The sequence below is a fragment of the Camellia sinensis genome, chromosome 13 (assembly GCF_055761805.1).
Source record: "Camellia sinensis isolate YWXY chromosome 13, ASM5576180v1, whole genome shotgun sequence".
NCBI lineage: Eukaryota > Viridiplantae > Streptophyta > Magnoliopsida > Ericales > Theaceae > Camellia > Camellia sinensis.
Window position 1 is genome coordinate 121887916 of NC_138973.1, and position 23280 is coordinate 121911195.

The following is a 23280-nucleotide window of genomic DNA, read 5'->3' on the forward strand; positions in this document are numbered from 1 at the left end:
AGGTGACACAAAACAACACGGTAATACATAGCATTTCTAACATGTGCTTAAGTAGTAGGTATGTGTTAGTAAAAGTTCTGCGAACTCTCAATCGACGGGAATTAAACAATAATTTTAACTAAACAATCAAACAATCAGCAAGATCAAACAGAGCAAACGAAGCAAACTAAGGATGATTTCAGTATGAAACCACTAATGTTTACAAGGGTTACAAATTAAAGAGAGAAACTACTCCTAAATTACAGAGCTACTCCTCCGTCTAACAGCTAAGTGTTGTTGAGTTGTGCGTGTCCATTCTCTCTGCAAACTTTCAGCTTTTATATTTTCCCTTGAAACTCTTGCCCATGATCCAACCTTGAAATTTGCTGGCCAATCCTCTCCCAATTGCTGCAACTGCTTCTTCATCTTTCTCCAGCACTTCACACAAACTTGCCACATGCCCCCCATGATCTCTAGCACTACGTTCGACCCAGGAAAATATTTTACTAAGGCCCGTTACTGTTTATAACCTTCTTTGTATCTTTAAACTTTTTATCTTCGACCCAACTTCACTTTTAAACCTCCAGCCACGTCATTACACAGTTTCCCTTCAATTAATGAGCATGATCAGCAGAGGAAAGCTTTCTAATTCACAAATATGGTTCCCTATAAATCAATTCACCAAGCCAATTAACCAATTGATATCTAGCTCATGACCCTCTCAGCCAATTGATGCACATGATCAAGTCCTTCACACCACGTAGCCCCTTGACTGCTAAAAGACTTCATTTTGACTTCTCTACCACGTGTCATCATCGGATTAATCCACTTGTTGATAGGAATTTTACGAAAATGGGTGCAAACAATGCCCCCCCAACTCTTTAAGAATGAGAAGCCTCGAATTCTTGAAGAGTTGTATATAAAATTGATTTGACATTTGTCGAAAATCATAACCAAATTAAATCTTTTTTACTAACCAACAATGGTTATAAAAATGATTATTGTAAGCACATGTTAATAAGATAGCCGCCAAATTCTTGGCCATATTATAAATGTACTGTGGTGTATCCTCCACAAATGTAGTCCAGTGTAGGCCATATATGACTGAGTTTCTAAATTGGTAATAAATTGCTTCAATCGACAGTGCATTTACTTAATCCACAGAGCAATGCCTAAACCAAGTGTGAAACCAAGAGTTGGCCTATTATTTGGAGCAAAATAATCTTCCAATGTTGGCATTGGTAGACACTCTAAACATTAAAGCAAACATTTGAAATTCCAACTTGTTTTATTTTCTAACAGTTAGAAAGTAGCCAATCAAGATCCACAAATCCAAAAAAGATTTTGAATAACAAAAGTCATAAATGACCTTAAAAATTCATACATGTTGACATCTTGAACAATGCCAAAATTTTTAAATTCATGAACATATGGTTGTTCATCATTTTTGGTCATATTTGGATTAAGATCACACTTTTTAACCAAATTATTTACATCACTCTCTAGACTAAGAGTTGCAACAAAAGGCTAATTTTTTCTTTCACACATTAATAGGTTGTAAACATTTTTTGAAAACCCAAAAAATATTTCTTCCTTGTAAAATTGCCCCTCTGCCATGGAATTTTTATTCTCATGGCCTTTTGTTTTTTCACCCGTTACAATTGATGAATTAACTTTTTCATCATTCACAATCTTTAAAGGCGTGGAAAGAACAATTGAAAAGCCACAAATTTTGACTTCTGTAAGAATTTTTAATATTTCCCTCCATTGATGAATTTCGATCTCAAATTAGTCAATTTGATTATCAAGTTGACCAATCACTTATCAAAATGATTTCGTGTTTCCAACCTCAAATAATATGACAATGGCGCTATTGTTTGAAATTTTTGCCAATCAAGATAATCAATTTTTTCTTGTAAATATAAAATTTCATTCTCAAGCCAACACATTTCATCTTCACAAAACCAAATAATTTCATCTATTTTTCTCGACACGTCATTCCATGGAAATTCATTTATTGGAACATCATGTGATTGTGTTTTACGAGATAGATCTTCTTGTACTTCATCTTGCCTTCGAATTCTTGTCATCATTCCAAATTAGGAAGATGTCCCACTGGATTATTAGTAAAAAATTATGCTAAGTCTTGATCGATAGAGACTTAACAACAATTTTAACCAAACAACCAAACAGACAATCAAACGGCTGTGTAAAGGTTTTAAATGTTTTGAAAGTACATGGACTTCTTTGGAACAATCGAAAGAGTGAAGTATCCAAATAAACAAAGACGACTCTAGATGAAATTATCTAAGTTTACAAGAATCACAAGTCACAAATTACAGAGAAAACTACTCTAAGTTAAGATAGTCTACTATTAAGAATTAAGGTAGACTACTCCTAAAGATAAAGAAAAAAAAACTATGATAAGTTTGACGATTTGTTCATCCCTTCTCCAATCTGTCTTCAGTCTATTTGTAGAGTAACAATTGACAGTTTCCTATTCGAAGTATAACTGCTGGAGGCAGCTTGGCCACTTCATGAAACAAAATCAAGCCACATTCCTTACAAAATGCAACAAACTGCCCCACGTTGCCAACTTGCCCCCATTTTCTAAGCCCATTTCATCACTTGTAAACCATAACAAAACAAATAATAAGAATAATAATAATGTGGTCATAGTAGGTCTTTAAAGATGATTTATAGTCTGAATCGATAGACCAAAATCAATTAGCCACAATCAATGATATTAGATTTGGCCATGATTGACATGTCACAATTGACAGGACACCATCAATAAAATTATATTTGGCTACAATCGATAAGCCAAATCAGTAAGATTAATAGACAGAAAAATATTTATGGTGCAAACAGTATGTTAACAATTTTTTTATATATTAAGATTTAGATTAGATTAGTAGATAGATGCCCACTTTCTTTTCTTGTTGGTTACTTTATTCTTACTTTGCCTTGTATATTTTTTTTTTTTTGGGGCTTGGAAATTTGCAAAATCGTACAGAGATAATCGATGGAACCCTGATTGCTCCTCCTATTCCAGAGTTTATGGAGAAGATAAAATCCTACTTTAAAGATATAGTATTTTGCTGGCATTGTACCCAATTTCTTATACAGTTTTGGAAAGTCATAAAAATTGGGGGCAAGCGTTTACTTACTACTCGACACCAACCTTTTGGTTTTAACAAGATTGATGAAGGACTTTGTCAGTATAGGTTGATATCTTTGGATTATGAATTTGATATGGATCGAGTGAGTGACGAATATCTTGGCCTCCATGGCCGTGTGTTTCGGCATCAACAGTGGGAGTCTACTCCAAATGTGCAATATTACTCCTGCAAAGAGTATCCACAGCGCGATCGTGCTATCGTTTGCAATATTAAGCAATCTCTGGCTGTACCATTGTTTGACCCTTTGAGGCAACACTGCATTGGTGTATTTGAGATGGTGTCGACAACTGATATAATAAATGTATATTTGGGGAGTTTCCTTTATTTGGAGGTTTGTCCCCTAACTCCCTAATTGGGATAATCAATCCCATTTTTACGTTCTCTTATTTACTTTTTTTTATTTATTTATTATGCCTATCCAATGATTGTTAATTTTAATTTTCAATGATGGTTTATGGTTCCTTTTTCTTTTTCTTATTTTTTTTGTTTATAGAGCTCAAATTATTTTACTAGTCGATTCCATTTTACTGGCCAATCCTCAAATTATTTTACTAGTTGGTTCCATTTTACTGGCCAATCTTTTTAATGGTTCGTTAATGTTACCCATTCATTAATTTCATTGTGTAAATCATTTAACATAGAGTTCGACAACAAGTCTTATGCACGTATTGTGCTTTTTATTCTGATATCATATCATTGACATTAATCATTTGGGTAAATTATACTGATCTCTCGTGTGGAAAATTGATAATTTCATTATGATGCACAAGTGCCAACAAAAAATGTCTTATTGTTAGCTCAGTTAACGTTATCATTAGTGTAAGGGAAATTGATGTAATTATAACAAAAATATAAGAATTACTATTTTATTTTTTCACCTCTCAAGGGAGGTGAGTAGAATTTACCTAATTGTTTATAGTAGCCCCATTTACTAGGCAATACAGATTTCTGCTCAAAGTGTTGGACCAATTGAAATACTCCATACCAGGGTAAGGTGCACCTGTCCAAAACAACGAAGTTGATCTCGGACAATTATACAATTCCTTGGTGCAAACTAAGTTGGTCGGGTTAATAGCCTCAACTGTGCTGATTTTTTCATTTACTGTATAAACAATGTTTTGGTATTATTATTTATAGATCAGCTTATTTACTTAAAAAAGGTTGACTAATAATGTTTAATTGTAATTTTAAATTATAAATTATTTGATTTATTCAGTTTATTTGACCCCAAAAAAGAAAAAAAATTCTTCATAATTTATAGCTCTTTTTAACTGAAACCCTTCAATAAGTTTGGCTAGAAGAGTCTCATTTCTTTTGTCTTAATTATTAGAAAAAAAAAGTTATGTGACAGTTTATTTAATCAAACAGATTCAATTTTTTTTGCACAAATTATCAAAAGTTGTGCCAAATAAATTTATAATTTATTTTAATTACTTTTAGCTAATAATGTAAAAAGCTATAGTCATAAAAGTTAACTTATAAGTGATACTATTTTATTTTTGCAAATATCTTTCAGTTTAAATCTCATTTCAATCCCCTGCAGATTCAAGGTTTGACAAGATCAAAATGTGAACATTTGTATCATGAGAAAGTAAGTAGCAAACTGTAATTCAAATGTTAAATCTTGTATTGTTTTGTTCATTAGCTGTTGTAACAACTCTGGGCTAACAAATATGTATTTCTGAATTATTATCAGGTCAAGGATGAAACTCCTGAAGAAATCAGGAAAATTCTAGACGTGGTGTATAGCACTCATTATCTACCTTTGGCTCAGACTTGGTCCTTGTGTAGGCTTTGCAATGCAGTGTTCAGAAAATATAGAACTTGTCATAGAGAGGGACGTATGGGTGATTTTTTAGCTGCATGTGCTTTACAGCACCTACGAAAAGGGCAGGGGGTTGTTGGGAGAGCAATTTTGTCCCAAAATTTAGTATTCTGCAAAGATATTACTCAATTTAGCATAACTGAGTACCCTTTTGCACACTACGCACACAAAGTTGGACTTACCGGTTCTTTTGCAATTTGCTTGCGGAGTAGTTATATTGAAGACAATGTTTACGTGCTAGAATTCTTTTTGCCCCCAAACTACACTGAAGGTAGGGATCCGAGGATTGCTTTGGTTCCGTTATTGACAACAATGAAGCAGCATTGTAAAAGTTTTAAGGTCGCTTCTGGGGAAGAACTAGGAGAAGAGTTATCTATTGAAGTTCTTGATATTTCAGAGGATGGTAAACTTTATTCTTATCAAATACCCCAAACTGCAAGATCTCCAAATAAGACGGAGGATGGAGAAGAGACGGTGTTTCTAGATTTATCCTATCAACAATTACCCGAAGTGGATGCTATAGACACTGGAAACAATATTGTTAGTAACACAGAAGAAAACAACATTGTTTTTACTTCCTCACAGCAAAAACTCATAATTAACTCGTCCCAGAGGCTACAAAGAAAAGCTGGAATTCCAATTAGCTTGGAGAAGGACGGAAAACTTGATTCTTTTAAAAAACCCCAAACTGCAAGATCTCCAAATAGAATGGAGAATGGAGAAGAGATGGTGTTTCTAGATTTATCCGATCAACAATTACTAGAAGTGGATGCTATAGACATTGGAAACAATTTTGTTAGTAACACAAAAGGTAACAATAGCGCTGTTACTTCTGTACAGCAAAATTGCATAATTAACTCATCCCAGAGGCTACAAAGAAAAGCTGGAATTCCAATTAGCTTGGAGGATCTCCAGCAACGTTTTGGAATGAAACTTGAAGATGCTGCAGAAAGCCTTGGGGGTAAGCTTACATATTTAGGATACCCGTTCCTAGTTGGATCCTGTGGAAAATTCATATACTTTTGGTAGCAGTAAACAAAGTATATTTTCTTATCTAGAATTTGGATTTTTCGTTTTGCAGTTAGCCAATCTACAGTGAAGCGTGCTTGCAGGGAATATAATATCACCTGGTGGTCACCTTATAAGAGAAGTAAGGATAACCAATTGTTTTCCAATAAACTTGTCCAAGGTGTTGTTCAGGAACAAATCCTAGGATCTAGTCAGCCTCCAATTTCTGATCCACCTCATATGCAAGACATGGTTACTGCTTCTTGCACAAAGCCACATTTTATAGCAGTGCAAGACGAAAGTATTGTCACCATAAAGGCAAAATATGGAGATGATTTTATTAAATTTCAGCTCCCTGTGTCGTTGGGAATGGTAGAGTTTCAACACCAAGTGGCAAAGAGGCTAAAACTACAGGGTGGAACTTACCATGTCAAGCATCAAGATGAGGACAATGACTGGATTTTAATAGCTTGCGATGAGGACTTGCAAAATTGCATTTGCAATTCGATATCACAAGGGAGGAATAACATCACAATGTCGATTCAGCCAATTACTAATTGCCCTAATTGCCAATCTTAAATCCTTAGCTGCATGTGGAATTCTCTAGTCTACATTTAAAAGACAATTTGAGGTTTGTATCTTGTATGCTTGTTACAAGTGTGTATGAATTTTATGTACTGCGTGTTGTTTACTTAATTGATTGTATAATATGATTCAAATTTGTTTGTTAGATTGTAAAAAATTCTTAATCTTAGGGCATGGTATTGTTTTAATCTTAAATTTGGGAAAAAAAGAAAAAGTAAAAGAAACGAAAGTTAAATTTGTTTCACAAATCTCTTTCCTTCTCTTTTTTTACTCTACAAACCATCCTAAAAATTCAATATCCAAATACAACGCAAGTGACGTTTGCAAATGGCTACAATTGCAAATGACTAAATTTTATTCTAGTCATTAGAATTCAGTGTAGTCTACATTACATTTAGCACTCTTACATTCTCACGAAATAGTAGCTCTACATACCCAAAACAAAATTATCTAGAATTTAAAATCTAAGACCAAAATGCATTCATGGAGTGATCCCACAACAAGAAGATTAAAACTCTACACTCTATATCTTAAATTCAATCAGTTTCTAATTGTTTTTTCTAGTTTTATAAACAAATTTACTTTAATCCCTTCACTTTTGTTTAATGGAAATCAAACTCTTACATTTTAAATCAAGTTAGAATATAACTTCCGTCCACCAGACTTTAAGAGGCTATAATATTTTTTCTTATTTAACATTTCTTCTACTTAATGAAACACACATTTTAAAATAATTCTCCAACAAAATTTGGTGAAGCTCACACACAAAAGTGCCTCCTTTCTAGTATAAATACACACACACACACACACACACACATATATATATATATAGAGAGAGAGAGAGAGAGAGAGATAGATTTCTTTTCCATGGATATAACCACTTGTTGCTGAACTTGTCATGTATATTTTGAAACTTGAATGTAGACAATTTGGGCATTCTGTATCACATTTAGAGTGTCCTCAGCATATTAGATAGTTCTACAAAAATTGATAAAATGGAGGTGGGAAGGCATATTTGAAGCTGGCTGCTAACTGGCCCTGAAAATGCCGATGGACCAAGCATGTAAATATACAAATCGGAGGATACACATATTTTCATAAACAAATTTTAGCAGCAGTGAAGGCAGTGTCAGCCGCAGCGACACCACATGTAACATGGAATAACTGGCACAATTCATGATTATGAATATCGGGGGAGATGCAACCGACATATTATCCTCCACATCAAAGCCAGTAAGGCTTCCTGCTGCTTTAGTACAGACTGATCAAGGAGCATGTTTCTGAATTCGGAAATTAGGTTTTGATCGATCTTTCGCAGATTGGGCTGATGCAAGCTCTTTCATGGCTTCCTTTTCTAATTTCTTCTTTTCAGCATCTACCTGCTGCTCATTCTTGTCACGTGTTTTATTGTACATCTTAACAAAGATAGCCAAGATTTGTGTAATTGCAGGCAGAAACCAAAAAAATTAACAAAATTTTTTCTAACTATTATTCACTTAGTTAAATTAAGTGGGAAACTTAAACATTTAATAGAAGACAAGACAAGACAAGACAAGACAAGACAAGACAAAACAAAAAAAATTACATAGGTCTTTCTTCTGGAGGTTCTGTGGCCGCATTGGCATGCCTATACTACAAGAAAGTAGCCCAAATAACACGGAGCTTTTTGCGACGGTATAGGTGCCGTCGCCAAAAATGGTCTTTTGCGACGATGTTTTCAAACTGTCGCCAAAAATGGCCTTTTGCGACGGTGGTGACCCCATTGCTAATGAACATACAAGAAAAATACAGAAACATTTGCGACGCCTGGTGTACCGTCGCAAATTTTTTTTTTTTGAGATGGGAAACATTTACTGTCGCAAATAGTGGACAATTCGTGACGGCAAAAGTCCTTCGCAAGCTAACTCTTGTTAAAACGGCGTCGTTTTATCTGTTAGGATTTATCATTTGTGACAGTTTAAATATGCCGTCGCAAAAAGTAATGAAATTTTTTCTATCCTGCTCATTTTAGCCCATTCGTGATCAAGTTTTCCCCAAAATCCCTAAAACCTTTCTGAACTAAAATCCCCAAAACCTGTCTGAAGCAAAATTCCCAAAACCCTTCAGCTAAAATTCAACAATGGTGAATGACGACGACGGCTAGCAGTGAGTGACGACAGTGAACGACGACGGCTAGCGGCGAGTGACGACGAGCAGCGAGTGACGATGGTGAGGAGCAGTCAGTCTCAATCGCGCCTCTCTCACTCACTTAGCAAGTGACGATGACTGTATGCCCTCTCTCTCTCTCTCTCAAAAGGGCGAAACAAAACGAAAAACAAAAAACGCTAGGGAGAGAGAAAACAATCTCCAATATATTTGAAATTTTTATAAAAGAAAAAAACCTGAAACGAATCAGGAATGGAGATTCATTCCTCTCCAAAGTGCTCCAAAGACCAACAGAACATCTATCAACAATGATTCAATTACGTGGACAAAGGTTTGTCTCCATATGTATATATGTTTGGGTGAATTCTTATCATTTTCTTCACAAATTGAACATTTAATTTAGACAAGGATGGGCGCATTACGGGAAACGACGCCACCAAGTTCTTCGCTATGTTGAATTTGCCTCGACAAGATCTCAAGCAGGTCTCTCTCTCTCTCTCGCTCGCTCTTTATACTTGATTTTCCATTGATTGTTGTTCCCTGTTTGTTTGCTGAGAAAATGGAGGGAAAAACAACAAATTAAGAAGTTCTAATTTTATCATTTAATTCTGTTATGTTTCTTCAAAATAAAACAAGGAAAAGTGTTATTATGTATGGCTCTGTTTGATTGTGTTTTGCTTTTCTGATTTCATTTTTGGAAAACAATGGCGTTTTATTGCTTATTTGTGTAGATAATTGTTTAAAATTTACTTCCATGGTCCTATGAGTTGCGCAAGTTAATGTGGTAGACCTATGCACCCGTCTTCCTTACCGTTTTCCTAAAAGGTCATGTTGATCCCCTCAATCAAAGATGTTGAGAGGCGGTCAGACAGACTTAATCTAAAGGGTTGCGTTGGTTCATTACTTGTGTTCTCATCATTGGCAGCTCGAGCTTTTACCATTGCGCTAAGCAACCTACTTTATTCCCCTTTTCATGTCTACAGATTTTGTGTCCGCACAATTGAGAGTGTAAATTTGTTTACACACTAAATTTGAACATTACACACTAAATTTGAACATTACACTTGATACTCATTGGTTGGTGTTGGTGTTGGTGTTGGAGGTGGGACCACCTCGTTGAGAAACCAATAGGAAAGTGTGTATTGTTTACTTAGTGTGAACAAATTTGCTCTCCTCTGTTGATGTTGAATTTGCTAAACTTTGGTCCTGCTAGAGCTAGAGCTTTTCAATGTTATGAACCAAATGTGGCAAGTTTTTTATTATTTTAAATTATATGGTTTAACTGGGACAACTTATTCCAAATAAAGCCACAGGGGTATGACCTTTTTTATTCTTACTCCCCTTTTTTTCCCCTTCCTCTAAGGGGAGTGGGGGTGAGTTGTTAAAATGGGAGTGTCCTGTGCCATCTACATCTTTATTTTCCTGAAAGAAATAAATCACTAAGGAACAGGACACAAGTCAATATTCATGTATGCATATATGTTTCCAGACATGCACACAAATACACTTGTATGGATTTTTATGTTGGGCATATTCTTCAATGCCATGTTAGTTTTCTAATCAACTTTCATGCTTGTCTTTGTGTTTCAGTTGCATTTGTAATTAGAGTTTGGTGCCTGCTGTTTTTAAGTGTTTCCCAATTTTGTTTTCATTTATTTTTTATTTGATGTCTACTTCATAATGACAAACCTTCATCTTCTTTTTCTTTTTTTTTTAATTTTAATTTTTCACACGGTGTGGGCAATTGCAGATTCCAAATGACAAGGTTTTCTTGGTTTTGCAGAGTTCATTGCTGCAATGCAGGTTCAAATTCATTTTTGTCATTTTTTTTTTTTTTTTTAATTTTCCAAATCTTTAATGGATGTAAAGTCAACTTATCTTTTGCAAATTGGCAACTTTTTACTTGTAAATTGCAGGTAGTTTCTTTGGCACAAGGTGGACATGCACCAACTGATGATATCTTAAATGGTGAAGGTGAGTAGTGTACGTTGTGCAGTTATTGTCGTAGCCTGTTGGATGCTTCGGGTGGTTTGACTGCAAGTTCATGTTGACAACCTGAACCGTGGATAAATGATGATCATAGTTTGGGTAAAATATTGTAACCTCTTGCAGTTGACTTGGAAAATCTAAAGCCTCCTGTCATGGAAGGTTTGGATGCAATACTAGCTGTAAGTATACTAATGTTTTTGTTAAATTGTTTTCTAAATTATTTTATGGAAGTCTTAACTTGCTAATTGATAATATTCAGAAGAAGAAAAAGCGTGCATCTAAAACAAGTGACCCTGAACTGAATGGTAAAAAGTTTTTTCTCTTTAACTATAGAAATGCCACTTTTCTTTTAAGCGCACTAATCAACAATGATGCAGGTAGTTTGCCGCAATCTTCATCAGCTAATTGGTTTACTTCTACAAAATCCACGAAGAAGGTACATCATGCAAATTTAGTTAATAAGTGACTGGATTTAGTTATACATCTGAGAATTTTTGTCACCTTTTCATTCTTACCTTGGTTATTATGGGATCCTAAATGTTATATATAATTGTTTAATTTGACTTCCTCTCTTATGCCTTAGTTCTGAGAATGGTGCTTTCTTTCTCTCATTCATTATCTTATCAGGTGCCTATATCCTCTGTTACATCAATTGTTGATGGCTTGAAGAAGTTGTACATACAGAAATTGAAGCCATTGGAAGTGACATATCGGTTCAACGATTTTGAGTCCCCTTTATTGGTGAGTGATAAACGCATATGGCCGTAATTACCTGAATGAAATGCTAGAATGCTCGTGATTCAGTTTCTTTTTCTTTGTATTTTCAGACTTATAAACAGTTTTATGGCTGTTTCCATATGTATACATTGTTTAGTACTTGCTTTTGGTGTGTTGTTTTTGGCAGACAAACAGTGATTTTGATGTGAAACCTATGGTTATGCTGCTGGGTCAATACTCCACGGGGAAAACAACATTCATTAAACATTTACTGAAAAGTAGTTATCCAGGCATGATATTTTCTGTCTCTCTGTCTCTGGCAAGTGGAAAAATTAATTTTGTTTGTCTGTCTTCATTTTCAACAGGAGCTCACATTGGACCTGAGCCAACAACCGATAGATTTGTTATGGTATTTATAAAAACATTTTCTTTTGCCTTTTGTTTTTTCAAAATATATGTATATATATATATATATATATGTCTTGACATCTCAACTAAAATAAATGCTATGATATAGTGACGTTTTAATTGCTGAAAGAGAAACAGAGATCTTGTAGTGAAAGTTTAACAATAAATAGATAAAGATAATTTGCTTCAAATACTTTGTAAGAGGCTAGATCAAAGCCTGTGGTGTAAGCATATCTGCAACGTTCTGAGTTATGTTACATGGATGCTTCTAAATTTGTTAAGTACTTGTGTTGACACTTGAGTAAGGTAGAGTTATCAAAATCGTGCTGAGGCATGTGCCTAGGTGTCCCTAAGGGTTCAACATCCCTTAGGCAAATGAAATTTAATGAAGTGTAGCCGAAGCACAAGGTGCAGAAAGGAGTGCGCCTGTTTCAATTGTGCCAGATTTGTTAAATATTTGATATCAACCCTTTGATCTAATGAAGCCTTTATAATTTTTTGTGTTGGTACATCCTATCAAAGCCCCCAAATAAATAAAGAGCATCAACCTTAATCAACAAGTTGAAGATAACTACCTAATCTTTTAGATGAATCCACACAGATACGTATCTACTGCCAACACCCCACCTGAGTCCATGTAACATAATTGTTAAGTTCGCTTTTAATCAGCTCTTTCTCCTGGACTTATCATACATATTGATTTGGTAAGAGCCATATAATTCTTTCCCTCCTTTCATGATTGTATTTTTTTGTTCAATAGTTTTACTAGTTAATTATGCTTCTGTACAGAATGGACCTGATGAAAGAAGTATTCCAGGGAACACTATTGCTGTTCAAGCAGATATGCCATTTAGCGGTCTGACAACATTTGGAACTTCATTTCTGTCAAAATTTGAGTGTTCCCAAATGCCACATCCGGTTAGTTGTTGTATATACTGTAACTTCAATTAAAATTCTTTCAATTATCTCCGTATAATTATATGACCTGAACCACTTTTTATTTTGATTATCTGAAGCTGCTGGAGCACATAACATTTGTTGATACTCCTGGAGTTTTAGCAGGAGAAAAGCAACGAACACAGAGAAGCTATGATTTTACTGGTGTGACATCTTGGTTTGCTGCAAAGTGCGACCTCATTCTACTACTGTTTGATCCACATAAACTTGACATCAGTGATGAATTCAAACGTGTGATTTCATCTCTACGAGGTCATGATGACAAGATACGCGTGGTTTTGAACAAGTCAGATCAAGTTGATACCCAACAAGTAAGAATAGTGTACTGTGATATTATTTGACTTACCGAATTGATCTCTGAGTGTCAGTGTCTGCTGTCTGGTAATAGCAATCTAATCTGCATACTGATGGCTTTATGATGTAGCTGATGAGGGTATATGGAGCATTGATGTGGTCACTTGGTAAAGTTCTAAATACTCCTGAGGTTAACCGTGTTTAAATTGGGTAGGGTCTCAATCTTATGGTCATTGCATCATTTTTGACTTTTACTTTTTTTTTGAAAGAGGAGAATAAATGGGATTTTTTTTCTTGGTTCGTATTTCTTTTTGCTTTTTTCTAAAAAAATTGGAATATCAAATGCTCCTAGGCTGAGTAGTTAAATTCTTATTCATGATTTTGTCAGCTCATTCAATGAGAAACCTGTAAATGAAGCTGTTGCGGGTCCAACTGGCAGAGAACTTTTCGAGAAAGAACAGGATGATCTTCTTTCTGATTTAAAAGGCATACCCAAGAAGGCCTGTGATCGTCGAGTGAGTCCAATGCAGTTAACTCTTTTGAGTTTTTTTTTAATGTTAGTATGACTGTTTTTTGCATGTGTAAACAAGCAAAAATTTATGCAAAAAATTATGTGAGCACCCTGATGACATATGCCCTGCACAGATCAATGAATTCGTGAAACGTGCCAGAGCTGCCAAGATTCATGCTTGCATTATTGGGCATCTTAAGAAGGAGATGCCTGCTATGATGGGCAAAGCTAGAGCTCAACAGAAGCTGATTGATAATCTGGAAGATGAGTTTGCGAAGGTATCTCTCTAGTGCCATGACAATTTTTATGTACAAATTACTGATGCTCATAAATGTACCCATTTTACACGCAGTTTGATTTTTTCTTTTTATTTCGTTGTTTAGCACGAAACTTGGCACACACGACTGCCTTGGCACGAGAGACTTGTAGAAGAAGACTGGACTCGACTCAGGTTTTTGATTTGGGAGTTAGAGTCGGATTTCACTCTAGACAAATTAGTTTCTTAAGAAACTTAGAATTCGAGGTGTTAATGCCCCAAAATCACCAAACGGCGTTGGATTAGCACGAAACTTGGCACACACGACGGCCTTGGCATGAGAGACTTGTGGGAGAAGACGAGACTCAAATCGGGTTCTCGGTTTGGGAGTCGAAGACGGATTTCACTCTAGGCAAATTAATTCTTTAAGAAACTTAGAATTCGAGGTGTTGACGCCCCAAAATCACCAAACGGCGTTGGATTAGCATGAAACTTGGCACACACGGCTGCCTAGGCACGAGAGACTTCTGAGAGAAGACAGGACTCGAATCGGATTCCTTATTTGGGAGTTAGAGCCGGATTTCACTCTAAACAAACTAGTTTCTTAAGAAACTTAGAATTCGAGGTGTTAATGCCCCAAAATCACCAAACAGCGTCGGATTAGCATGGAACTTGGCACACACGACCGCCTAGGCATGAGAGACTTGTGGGAGAAGATGGGACTCGAATTGGGTTCCCAATTTGGGAGTTAGAACCAGATTTCGGTCTAGGCAAATTAGTTCCTTAAACTTAGAATTCGAGGTGTTGACGCACCAAAAACACCAAACGGCATCGAATTAGCATGAAACTTGGCACACACGACGGCCTAGGCCTGAGAGACTTGTGGGCAAGGAAGCACTGGTGCGGGTGCGGGTACAAGTACGGTACGGGTACGAGTGCAGGTACGCCGATTCGGCAAAACTCAAAAAAAATACGATACGGGTACGGCTGCGGTACACCGATATTTTTTTAAAAATATAATTATGATTAAAGGATCCAACCTACAACTTAAAATTAAATATCAAAACTAAAAAAAAGAACTATTCATTTTCCTATAATTTGTGTTAAAAATAATATTTGTTAAATCTCACTTTGACATGTTATGCACTGTGAATTTGTGATCATAATTTATTTTTAAAATCTTTCTTTTTGCTCATCAATTTGCTATTTTTATAGAGTGAGACCAAAGAAATAACAGGAGACTAAAGAAAGATTTAAAGTTAATTGCCAACAGTAAAGAAAAAAAAAATCTCAATTGGGGCAGGTTGTCAATTGCAATTTGCATAATACATAAAATTGCATCATTCCCAACCACTACTAATCAACTAATACAGTATCAATTTTTAATGTTTTGTGCATAAACTTTAAAAGTTTGTTATGATTAAAGATTTTATAAAGAAATTCTAGGAGGATCTGAAGCAAAAGTATAATGCATAGTCATACACAGAATTACCCTTTATAGGCCTTGTTATTTTTTTTGGTTCAAATTGCTTTTTAAAAACATCAAAATCATTTGTTGATATGCTTATACAATTTATACAGACAGACAGCACAACAGAGAAACATCAAAATTACTGATCTGCAAGGGCACCAAAAAAAAAAAATAAATAATAATAATAATTGCTAATTTGCAAGGGAGGAAAAAAAAAAAAAAAAAAAAAAAAAAATTGGCCGTGGCGTACCCACGCCATACCCGAATGAACCAAACGTACCGGACCTTCTTTTGCCGTACCCGGTACGCGTACCCGCACCCGGTAAGTACCCGGTACTCGTACGACACTATTTTTGGAGTACCCGTGCTTCATAGCTTGTGGAAGAAGAAGGGACTCGAATTGGGGTTCCCGGTTTGAGAATTAGAGTCGGATTTCACTCTAGGCAAATTAATTCTTTAAGAAACTTAGAATTTGAGGTGTTGACACCCCAAAATCACCAAACGGCATCGGATTAGCACGAAACTTGGCACACACGACTGCCTTGGCACGAGAGACTTGTGGGAGAAGACGGGACTCGAATCAGGTTCTCGATTTGGGAGTAAGAGCCGGATTTCGGTATATGCAAACTAGTTTCTTAAGGAACTTAGAATTCGAGGTGTTGACGTCCCAAAATCACCAAACGGCGTCGGATTAGCACGAAACTTGGCACACACGACCGCCTAGGCATGAGAGACTTATGGGAGAAGACGTGATTCGAATTGGGTTCCCGGTTTAGGAGTTAGAGCCAGATTTCACTATAGGCAAACTAGTTCTTTAAGAAACTTAGAATTCGAGGTGTTGACGCCCCAAAATCACTAAACGGCATTGGATTAGCATGAAACTTGGCACACACGACTGCCTTGGCACGAGAGACTTGTGGGAGAAGACGGGACTCGAATCAAGTTCCCGGTTTGGGAGTAAGAGTCGGATTTCGGTCTAGGCAAACTAGTTCCTTAAGAAACTTAGAATTCGAGGTGTTGACGTCCCAAAATCACCAAACGACGTCGGATTAGCACGAAACTTGGTACACATGACCACCTTGGCACGAGAGACTTGTGGGAGAAGACAGGACTCGAATCAGGTTCTTGGTTTGGGAGTTAGAGCCGGATTTTGGTCTAGACAAAATTATTTACTTAATTATCTTTGTAATTGTATAGTGGTTAAATTTTTATGTTTTTTTGTAATTAACATATTAACACATAATTATATTGTTATTAATTATTTTTATTTGTTGTTTTCAGATATTTCCCGAGTAGGAGTTTGCTTCTTGTGGAATGCATGCCTGTGAAGAATGCGACTAACTTTTGTTTTTGTTCCTACGGAGAATGAAGAGGAAAACTTTTAATTTTGGTTTATGTTATTTTGAATTATGAACAACGTTATGTATTTAAACATTATATATGTATTATGGAACATTTTGTAGTGGGGTAATTTTGTTGATGTGTAATGAATGCAAGAACATTTTTATTAAGGAGAAATTGTTATTTCTATACAAGAATTTTTATATTATTATGCAATTATTCATTTCTTTTTCAATTATTTTTTATTTAATATAGGCAATTTTAATATTTTTAATAATTTTATTGCATTTTTTTTTTTGGCGACGGCACCACACCGTCGCAAAAAACAGATAATTTTAATATTTTTAATAATTTTATTACAGGTTTTTTTTTGTTTTTGCGACGGCACCACATCTTCGCAAAAAAACATTAGAACCATTGGCGATAGTGGTCATGTTGTTGCAACAAAAAACGATTCGCGATAGCATTTTTTGCTGTCTCAAATAAAACTATTTAGCGATGGTAAAACAGTGCCATCACAAAAGGTCTCAATTTTTTACATATTATAGGTGATAGTAAAATGTCGTCGTAAAAGGCAACAATTGCTGTTGCAAAAAAAAAGGCGACGACATCAAAACGTTTTTGTGACGCCCTCTGCTGTGAGCTCCTATTTGCCGTCGCTAAAAGTCATTTCCTGTCGCTAAAAGTTTTTTGAGACGATCGTAGGAGTATTAGCGACGGCACTTTGCCATCGCAAAAACCTGAAATTTTTGTAGTGCTAATTATTTTTCATGCAATTTTTGTTTTTGGGCCGAGGATTCTAATTGTTCAAGATAAAGCAATTACATTTGGCCACTTTGGTCTAATGCTCAATGTAAAGTTTATTTGTATAGGATGGTTAACATAGAATTTAAGGATCATGACTAGATAAAATAATCCAAAAAAAACATCATGGTCTTAGAACTCATTGTTTATTCTGTGTCCACAAGTTGTATGCACTCAAAGTTACAATTTAAGATATTGTTGTAACCAACAATATGATAGTATACACCCAATTCTTTGTATTAAATTCACATACTATACTCATAATTAGAAATCAAAGTCACTTAGAATGTGGATTGTTTTGATACGTGGAACGGGAACAGCGTATGCCACATGCTTTGTAAAATGTGACACGATATGGAGACTTGTATAAAATACTTTATTAGAATTCAAAGTGTTTCTATATTGAATTCTTTTTTTTTCTTCTTCAAATTAATCATGTTATAAAACATTTATATGAGCATTATAACCAACTATTCATGGTTTTTCGTGGCAAAACTTTCCTCTCCTTGGATTTTAGCTCATTATATTTGAATTTTTTTTTTCCTCCCAAGGAAACTGTATAGGAAATATATTGGAAAATTTTTTTGTTATCACTTTGGATTCCCTATTTCGAAAAGAATATATACCATGTTTTAGAACATACTTTTCAAAACCTAAATTCTTAAGGTATTAGCATTTTTTGGTAACAGTTAGAAATATTTCAATGAAATTTGGCTATTACAGGAAATTGCACTTTTGCAGACTAAAAATTTAGTCAGTTAAAATCCATTTTAGTCGGCAAAAGTTTTCCGCAACTAATTTTGTTGGTTGCCACTTTGGTCACCAAATGAGGGTCAAGAAAAGTAATTAGCGACTACAAATTTTTTCAGTCGCCAAAAGTGATATTTTCCCGACTAAATGTGTTGGTTGCCAATTGTCATATTTCCTGACCAAAAATGTTAGTCACCAAAAGTAATGTTTGCGCGACAAAAACTTTAGTCGGGAATAGACCTATTCGCTACCAAACACTTTGAATGCCAAAATCAATAATTTTACTGACCAATTATTTAGTCGCTAAAATGTACCCTTACACCTACCAACATTTTGGTTGTCAAATGTGAATGGTGAAACACCAACTAATCACGTAGTCGCCAAAAGAGGAAAAACTAAATCAAATTTTGGCCGCCAATTCAATTCTTTTTGTTTTTCAAAATAGAAATAGAATATAAAAACAATTCCTTTTGACCTGTATAATATATGATAATCCATCCAAATCATTTAATATAACCTATAATTTGCAAGAATCATTCAAACCAACAAAATTAATTGAATCATGAACATCCAACAAAATACATAAATTAGCCAATATTAACCTGTTTAATTAAAGTCATCAATTATTATAAGTTTTCATCCACAAGTAATTCAAAATTACAAAATTGTCCAATTAAAAAGGTTGTGAAATCTATATAATCATCTAATTCACATCCATCTAGTATAAAAATTTAAAACATAACAATTAGGTTTTATGTTTTAAATTTTTATCCACATGCATCCAAAAAATATAACTAGTACTACCCAAATATTTTCGATACACATCTATCCAAAAATATATAATCCTTCAAAAAATGTAACAAGTGCCAACTAGTCCTGTACAATTTAGCTTCGTGCACAAGTTCATCCATCTATATAGATTCAGATCATTGATATGGAAGAAGACTTCCATTGAGAAACCCATCAAGGAAATCAGATGGTGAAGAATAGCTGAAAACTGTCTCTTCAGGTATTCAACACTTCCAAAGGTAAGCACAAACAAAACAAAACAAAAGGATACCCCAAAATCCTTTCAGAGACCTTGCCACAAACACCTCCACTACATAACTGGAAACTTGTAGCCTCAAGGGCCAAAACTGTAGCAAAACAAAAACCATGATTCCTGGATCACGAAGCAAATAGATGGAGATAGGGTTATATTCGAAGATGAAGATTCCATTGAAATGAATGGAAGTTATTGATGAAAACAAAACAAGAAAATTGAAAACGAAATTGAAAGAAATCTAAATTGAAAACGGAAGCTAATTCGAAATTAGCTACTTAGAAATTGAAAACAAAGAGAAAAGGAACAATATCAACAAATAGAAAACACATCAAAATCAAAACAAAATCAGGATCAAAAATGAATGGACATGAATAGAATAAAAATCAACTGAAAAACTGACCTTGTTCTTCATCTCGATGATTAAGGAATTTGTGGTACCAACGATCCACAATGCCTTACCAGTGTACCCGATCGGAGACTGCAACCCCATGCTCAAAACCCTAGATAGAATCGTATGTTACCATTTCAACTTGAACCGAGAGAGAACCATTTCAATCATTGGTAATGAAATTTCAGGCTTTCACAACCCAAAAAATGAAAAACAAGAAATTACATGTTTCTTTGATCATTTTAGAGAACCCATTTCAATCATAAAAAACTTTTATGAAAAAGCCATAACATAAACCGCATCAACATGCTAAATCACAACCTAAATCGACATCATCATTGACAAAATCGTTTTTCTTTCTCTTCGGTGGATGCATAGATTCTGTTAGCTCCATTTTGAATATAAGCAATGTGTAGGTTTCAAGTAGATTCCAGCCTAGTGCAATAAACATTTCGCACGCTTTGCTTAGAAAGAGTAAATTGTCATACCTTCCCATATGGTGAAACAAGCTGTTGCAGAGCCCCAATTCTTTCGCTAAGCTTCTCTTTCCTCTCCTATCATCCAAAAGAACATTTTAAAGATGGAAAAGCAAGCATCATATGATAAAAGAATGGATGTGCCAATCAAACCGGGTAGACCTCCCAAATTACCCAACTTCCACTACTTAGAAGAATCCAGCAGAATATAAGGCAGTATTTAAATTTTTTTGTTTTGTTCCTCACCGAGTTTATTTTTAGTTTGAAATGTACTATTAGAAACCATTCTCCTTCCAAAATATAATTTTGGTATTCAATTACATAAAAGAAAACAAGAACAATACAGCTAAAAGGAAAACAATAATACAAGGAGAGAATTGCACAAATGTAGAACATGATAGGAAACCTTGGAGGAGATGGACAAATCAGCCTTGTGTCGTTTTGGTGAAAAAGTAGTGAGACCACTTTGATCAATAGAAAGGGGCCTCCTTTTGTGTTCCATCATTGTTCTTTCCTGTATTGTCGCTTCTCACTTACATAAAAACCAGAAAAGAAATCAATATGCACATCAACAACAGAGCAGAATAGCATGCAACCAAACACAATCAATGCATAAGTTCATTTAAAAAATCCACAGAAAGAACTCCAAAGCAACTAATGATACAATTGGCTGATCATTCATCCAGTTCTGGTAGATGATAGAAATGGAGCAGAATCCTGAACGGCAAGTTTCTTAGATTTTCTGGACATAATCATTTACAAATTCCACCATTATGTTTCTGTAACAGAAGATAACTTATAGCATGATTGTTAGAATCTTACGATTCACATCGATACGATATGAGTTTCAACCAAAACAATTTGATTTGTATTGTTGAATCTTAAGTTGAGAGAATCTTATGATTCAATTGCGATTCACTATGAATCTATGATTCAGTGTGATTATTTAAATACATGTGTATTTTTATATGTATATCCCTATATAAAATTATATATTACGATAAATAAAGTGAATATTGCAATTCATGATTCAATTCTTGTGCTAACAACCAATATTTCAATAAATTTGATGAGAATGTTCAAATAAACAAGGACAAACTGATTTAAGTAAAAGAAATAATATACATTAAATTTAAGGATTACATTTCATAGTCAAGTATTACCAAAAAGATGATCCTCCAAGCTACCCATCTGGATGGCCTGTTTTGAGCTTGAATTTGGGATTTATGTCTAGAAATCAAACCCTAGAAGTTTCGAAATCAAACTACAACAACCAAACCAATTTCATAAATCAACACGAAATTAAATTGAATCAAGCATATAAAACTCTAAAGCAACAATTAGAAAGGGGGAGACAGAGAGAGAACCTGTGATCTATGGGTGTGGCGGTGGTGATTTGCGACGGTGGCCGTGGCGATGTGCTCCGTACGGTGGGCTGCGGACAGGTGCTTTTCTATGAGGTTTGGTGGTGAAGGACAGTATCTGTGAGAGTTTTGAACTTCCTTGTTGTCTAACAGAGAAAGGGGCGGGAGCCAATTAATGAATTCCCTTTTCTTCTTTTTTTTTCTCTCTCTCTTTTTTTTTTTTTTTTTTTTTTTTTTTTACGTTTAGTGATTAAATTTAGTTTTTGTCGGAAAATGTATATCTAGGATGACTATTAAGTTTTGTAGCCAAATCGAAATCAACGGCGACTAAAATATTTGTCGCCCAAAGTTTTAATTTGACGACTAATAAATATTTTGGTCAGAAAAAGTAATATAAGCATGACTGATTTTATTTTGTCACCAAAACTTAATATTTGCCGACTAATTTGTTTGGTCGCCAAAGAGAAATCATAATAATATGCCTGTTTTTGGCGACTTTTTTTTTTGTCGGCAAAAAGTATCATAGACGACCAAAAGCAGATTCAGTAGCCTAAATTGTACACTAACGGCGACTAATAAACTTTTTAGTTGCCAATAAGTAATATATTGACTAAAAAAATTTAGTAGCTATACCCTAAACCAATGCCGACTAAAAAAAAGTTTAGTCGCAAAAGGCGACATTTTTGGTGACTAAATTTTTTTTTAGTCCCCAAATGTCGCCAAAAGTGTAAATTGTTGTAGTGCCTTAACCAAGTTAGCTAGACTCATGCAATGACATATGTTAGCATTTTCACTTCATCATCTAATCTAACCTACATACAGATACATCTCTAACATAATCCTTGTGGCAGATCAAAAGAAATAAAGTGAACTTCCCTACTTGACAGCAATAGAAAATTACATACATAAATGTGGAAAATAAAACCAAACCTTGTTCAAAAGGGCACCTAGCTGGATCCTCCCCGAAATACTGAGACAATGAATCTGCACTTCTTCCCAACAAGATAAATGTGTAAGTAAACTTAACTAAGCAAGAACCTGCAGATTTTAACAAGAGAAAAAAAGAAGGCTCACCACTTCAGAGTACAAGGAGATAAGTGACCTTATTTCAGCTTCAGCAGTATCGAGGAAATTCTTCAAGGCCTGAAAGGTCAAGTATTGATTCTTAGCTTTGCATTAAAACAAACATATTTTTTTTTCTTTTTGTAATTTGACTTCTATGCAATTTAAAGACTAGGCATTCAAAATCAAGGAGAAGCAATAACAGAGACCATAATAGTTTCAAAGTAAAACAACTAAATTCCATAACTAGAAAACACAAGCTTACATGACATGAATCTAAAACATACGAACAAATGACGCTGTTAAGATTCTTGTGCAAGCCATATGGATATGATTTCATTTTCGATAATTGTTTAAAAGTGATTTTGACTTTGATAACTGTGACCGAGCCTCCGTACCACAAAGATGATGATGATAGAATTTACATTGCTTGCAACACTCTCCCAACCTCAACTAAGACTTCCACTAGAAAAATCATCGACTTAATGTCAGCATGGCTAATATTCCTTAGCAAAATCAAACCAAATTGATTGCTGAATTTTCCACTAAGATTAAAATTTCAGTATTGGCAAATCCCCTTTATTTTATATCTCAGCATCACTGTCAACAAACATATACCAGTTTTGTCATCAACCTAGAATTATGTACATCTATGAAGATCCAACATAAATCTGGAAAAAGAAAAAAAGAAAAAAAGAAAAAAAAGAGTAACCTAGTGTCCCA

General features: G+C 34.8%; 3 protein-coding genes across 12 annotated transcripts in view; 2 read left to right on the forward strand and 1 right to left on the reverse strand.

The window, feature by feature from the left end:
* LOC114267602 (protein NLP6) overlaps positions 1-23280 on the forward strand; it is a 48738-nt gene that overhangs the window by 498 nt on the left and 24960 nt on the right. Inside the window, exons 2-4 of the mRNA XM_028208659.2 lie at positions 2996-3492; positions 4705-4752; positions 4858-5947. Coding sequence (XP_028064460.2) covers positions 2996-3492; positions 4705-4752; positions 4858-5947 — 1635 coding nt within the window. The remainder of the gene's footprint in view (positions 1-2995; positions 3493-4704; positions 4753-4857; positions 5948-23280) is intronic.
* Positions 6570-16838, forward strand: LOC145789072 (EH domain-containing protein 1-like). Of its 7 annotated transcripts, XM_082903318.1 has the most exons (16): positions 6571-9055; positions 9128-9207; positions 10475-10527; positions 10641-10698; positions 10837-10892; positions 10973-11018; positions 11091-11149; positions 11341-11454; positions 11618-11708; positions 11796-11839; positions 12628-12756; positions 12855-13106; positions 13220-13299; positions 13478-13645; positions 13735-13878; positions 16609-16838. In XM_082903318.1, exons 3-13 carry the CDS (start codon positions 10522-10524, stop codon positions 13292-13294), a joined length of 930 nt encoding a protein of 309 aa, XP_082759444.1. In that variant the 5' UTR covers positions 6571-9055; positions 9128-9207; positions 10475-10521; the 3' UTR covers positions 13295-13299; positions 13478-13645; positions 13735-13878; positions 16609-16838. The 7 variants fall into 7 exon arrangements, with proteins under 7 accessions (XP_082759439.1, XP_082759438.1, XP_082759444.1 ...); XM_082903317.1 differs by having other exon boundaries at positions 6571-9207; positions 13478-13604; XM_082903316.1 differs by having other exon boundaries at positions 6571-9207; positions 10645-10698.
* LOC114267604 (formin-like protein 3) overlaps positions 18894-23280 on the reverse strand; it is a 58542-nt gene continuing 54155 nt past the window's right edge. For 2 of the 4 annotated variants that reach the window (XM_082903322.1, XM_082903319.1), the window contains 8 exons: positions 22570-22638; positions 22426-22479; positions 21499-21584; positions 21295-21395; positions 20538-20663; positions 20144-20209; positions 19668-19767; positions 18894-19384 (listed from right to left, as the gene is read on the reverse strand). In XM_082903322.1, the coding sequence (XP_082759448.1) occupies positions 21362-21395; positions 21499-21584; positions 22426-22479; positions 22570-22638 (243 nt within the window). In that variant the 3' untranslated portion in view covers positions 18894-19384; positions 19668-19767; positions 20144-20209; positions 20538-20663; positions 21295-21361. The remainder of the gene's footprint in view (positions 19385-19667; positions 19768-20143; positions 20210-20537; positions 20664-21294; positions 21396-21498; positions 21585-22425; positions 22480-22569; positions 22639-23280) is intronic. The other 2 variants (XM_082903321.1, XM_082903320.1) reach the window with 2 other exon arrangements.

Bases quoted from the DNA above. Each gene is read 5' to 3' on its own strand.
- LOC145789072 (XM_082903313.1), top strand. From the start codon at position 10,482: ATGACAAGGTTTTCTTGGTTTTGCAGAGTTCATTGCTGCAATGCAG. The intron at 11,019-11,090 runs GTAAAAAGTTTT...ACAATGATGCAG, and splicing joins AAGTGACCCTGAACTGAATG to GTAGTTTGCCGCAATCTTCA. The intron at 12,757-12,854 runs GTTAGTTGTTGT...GATTATCTGAAG, and splicing joins GTTCCCAAATGCCACATCCG to CTGCTGGAGCACATAACATT.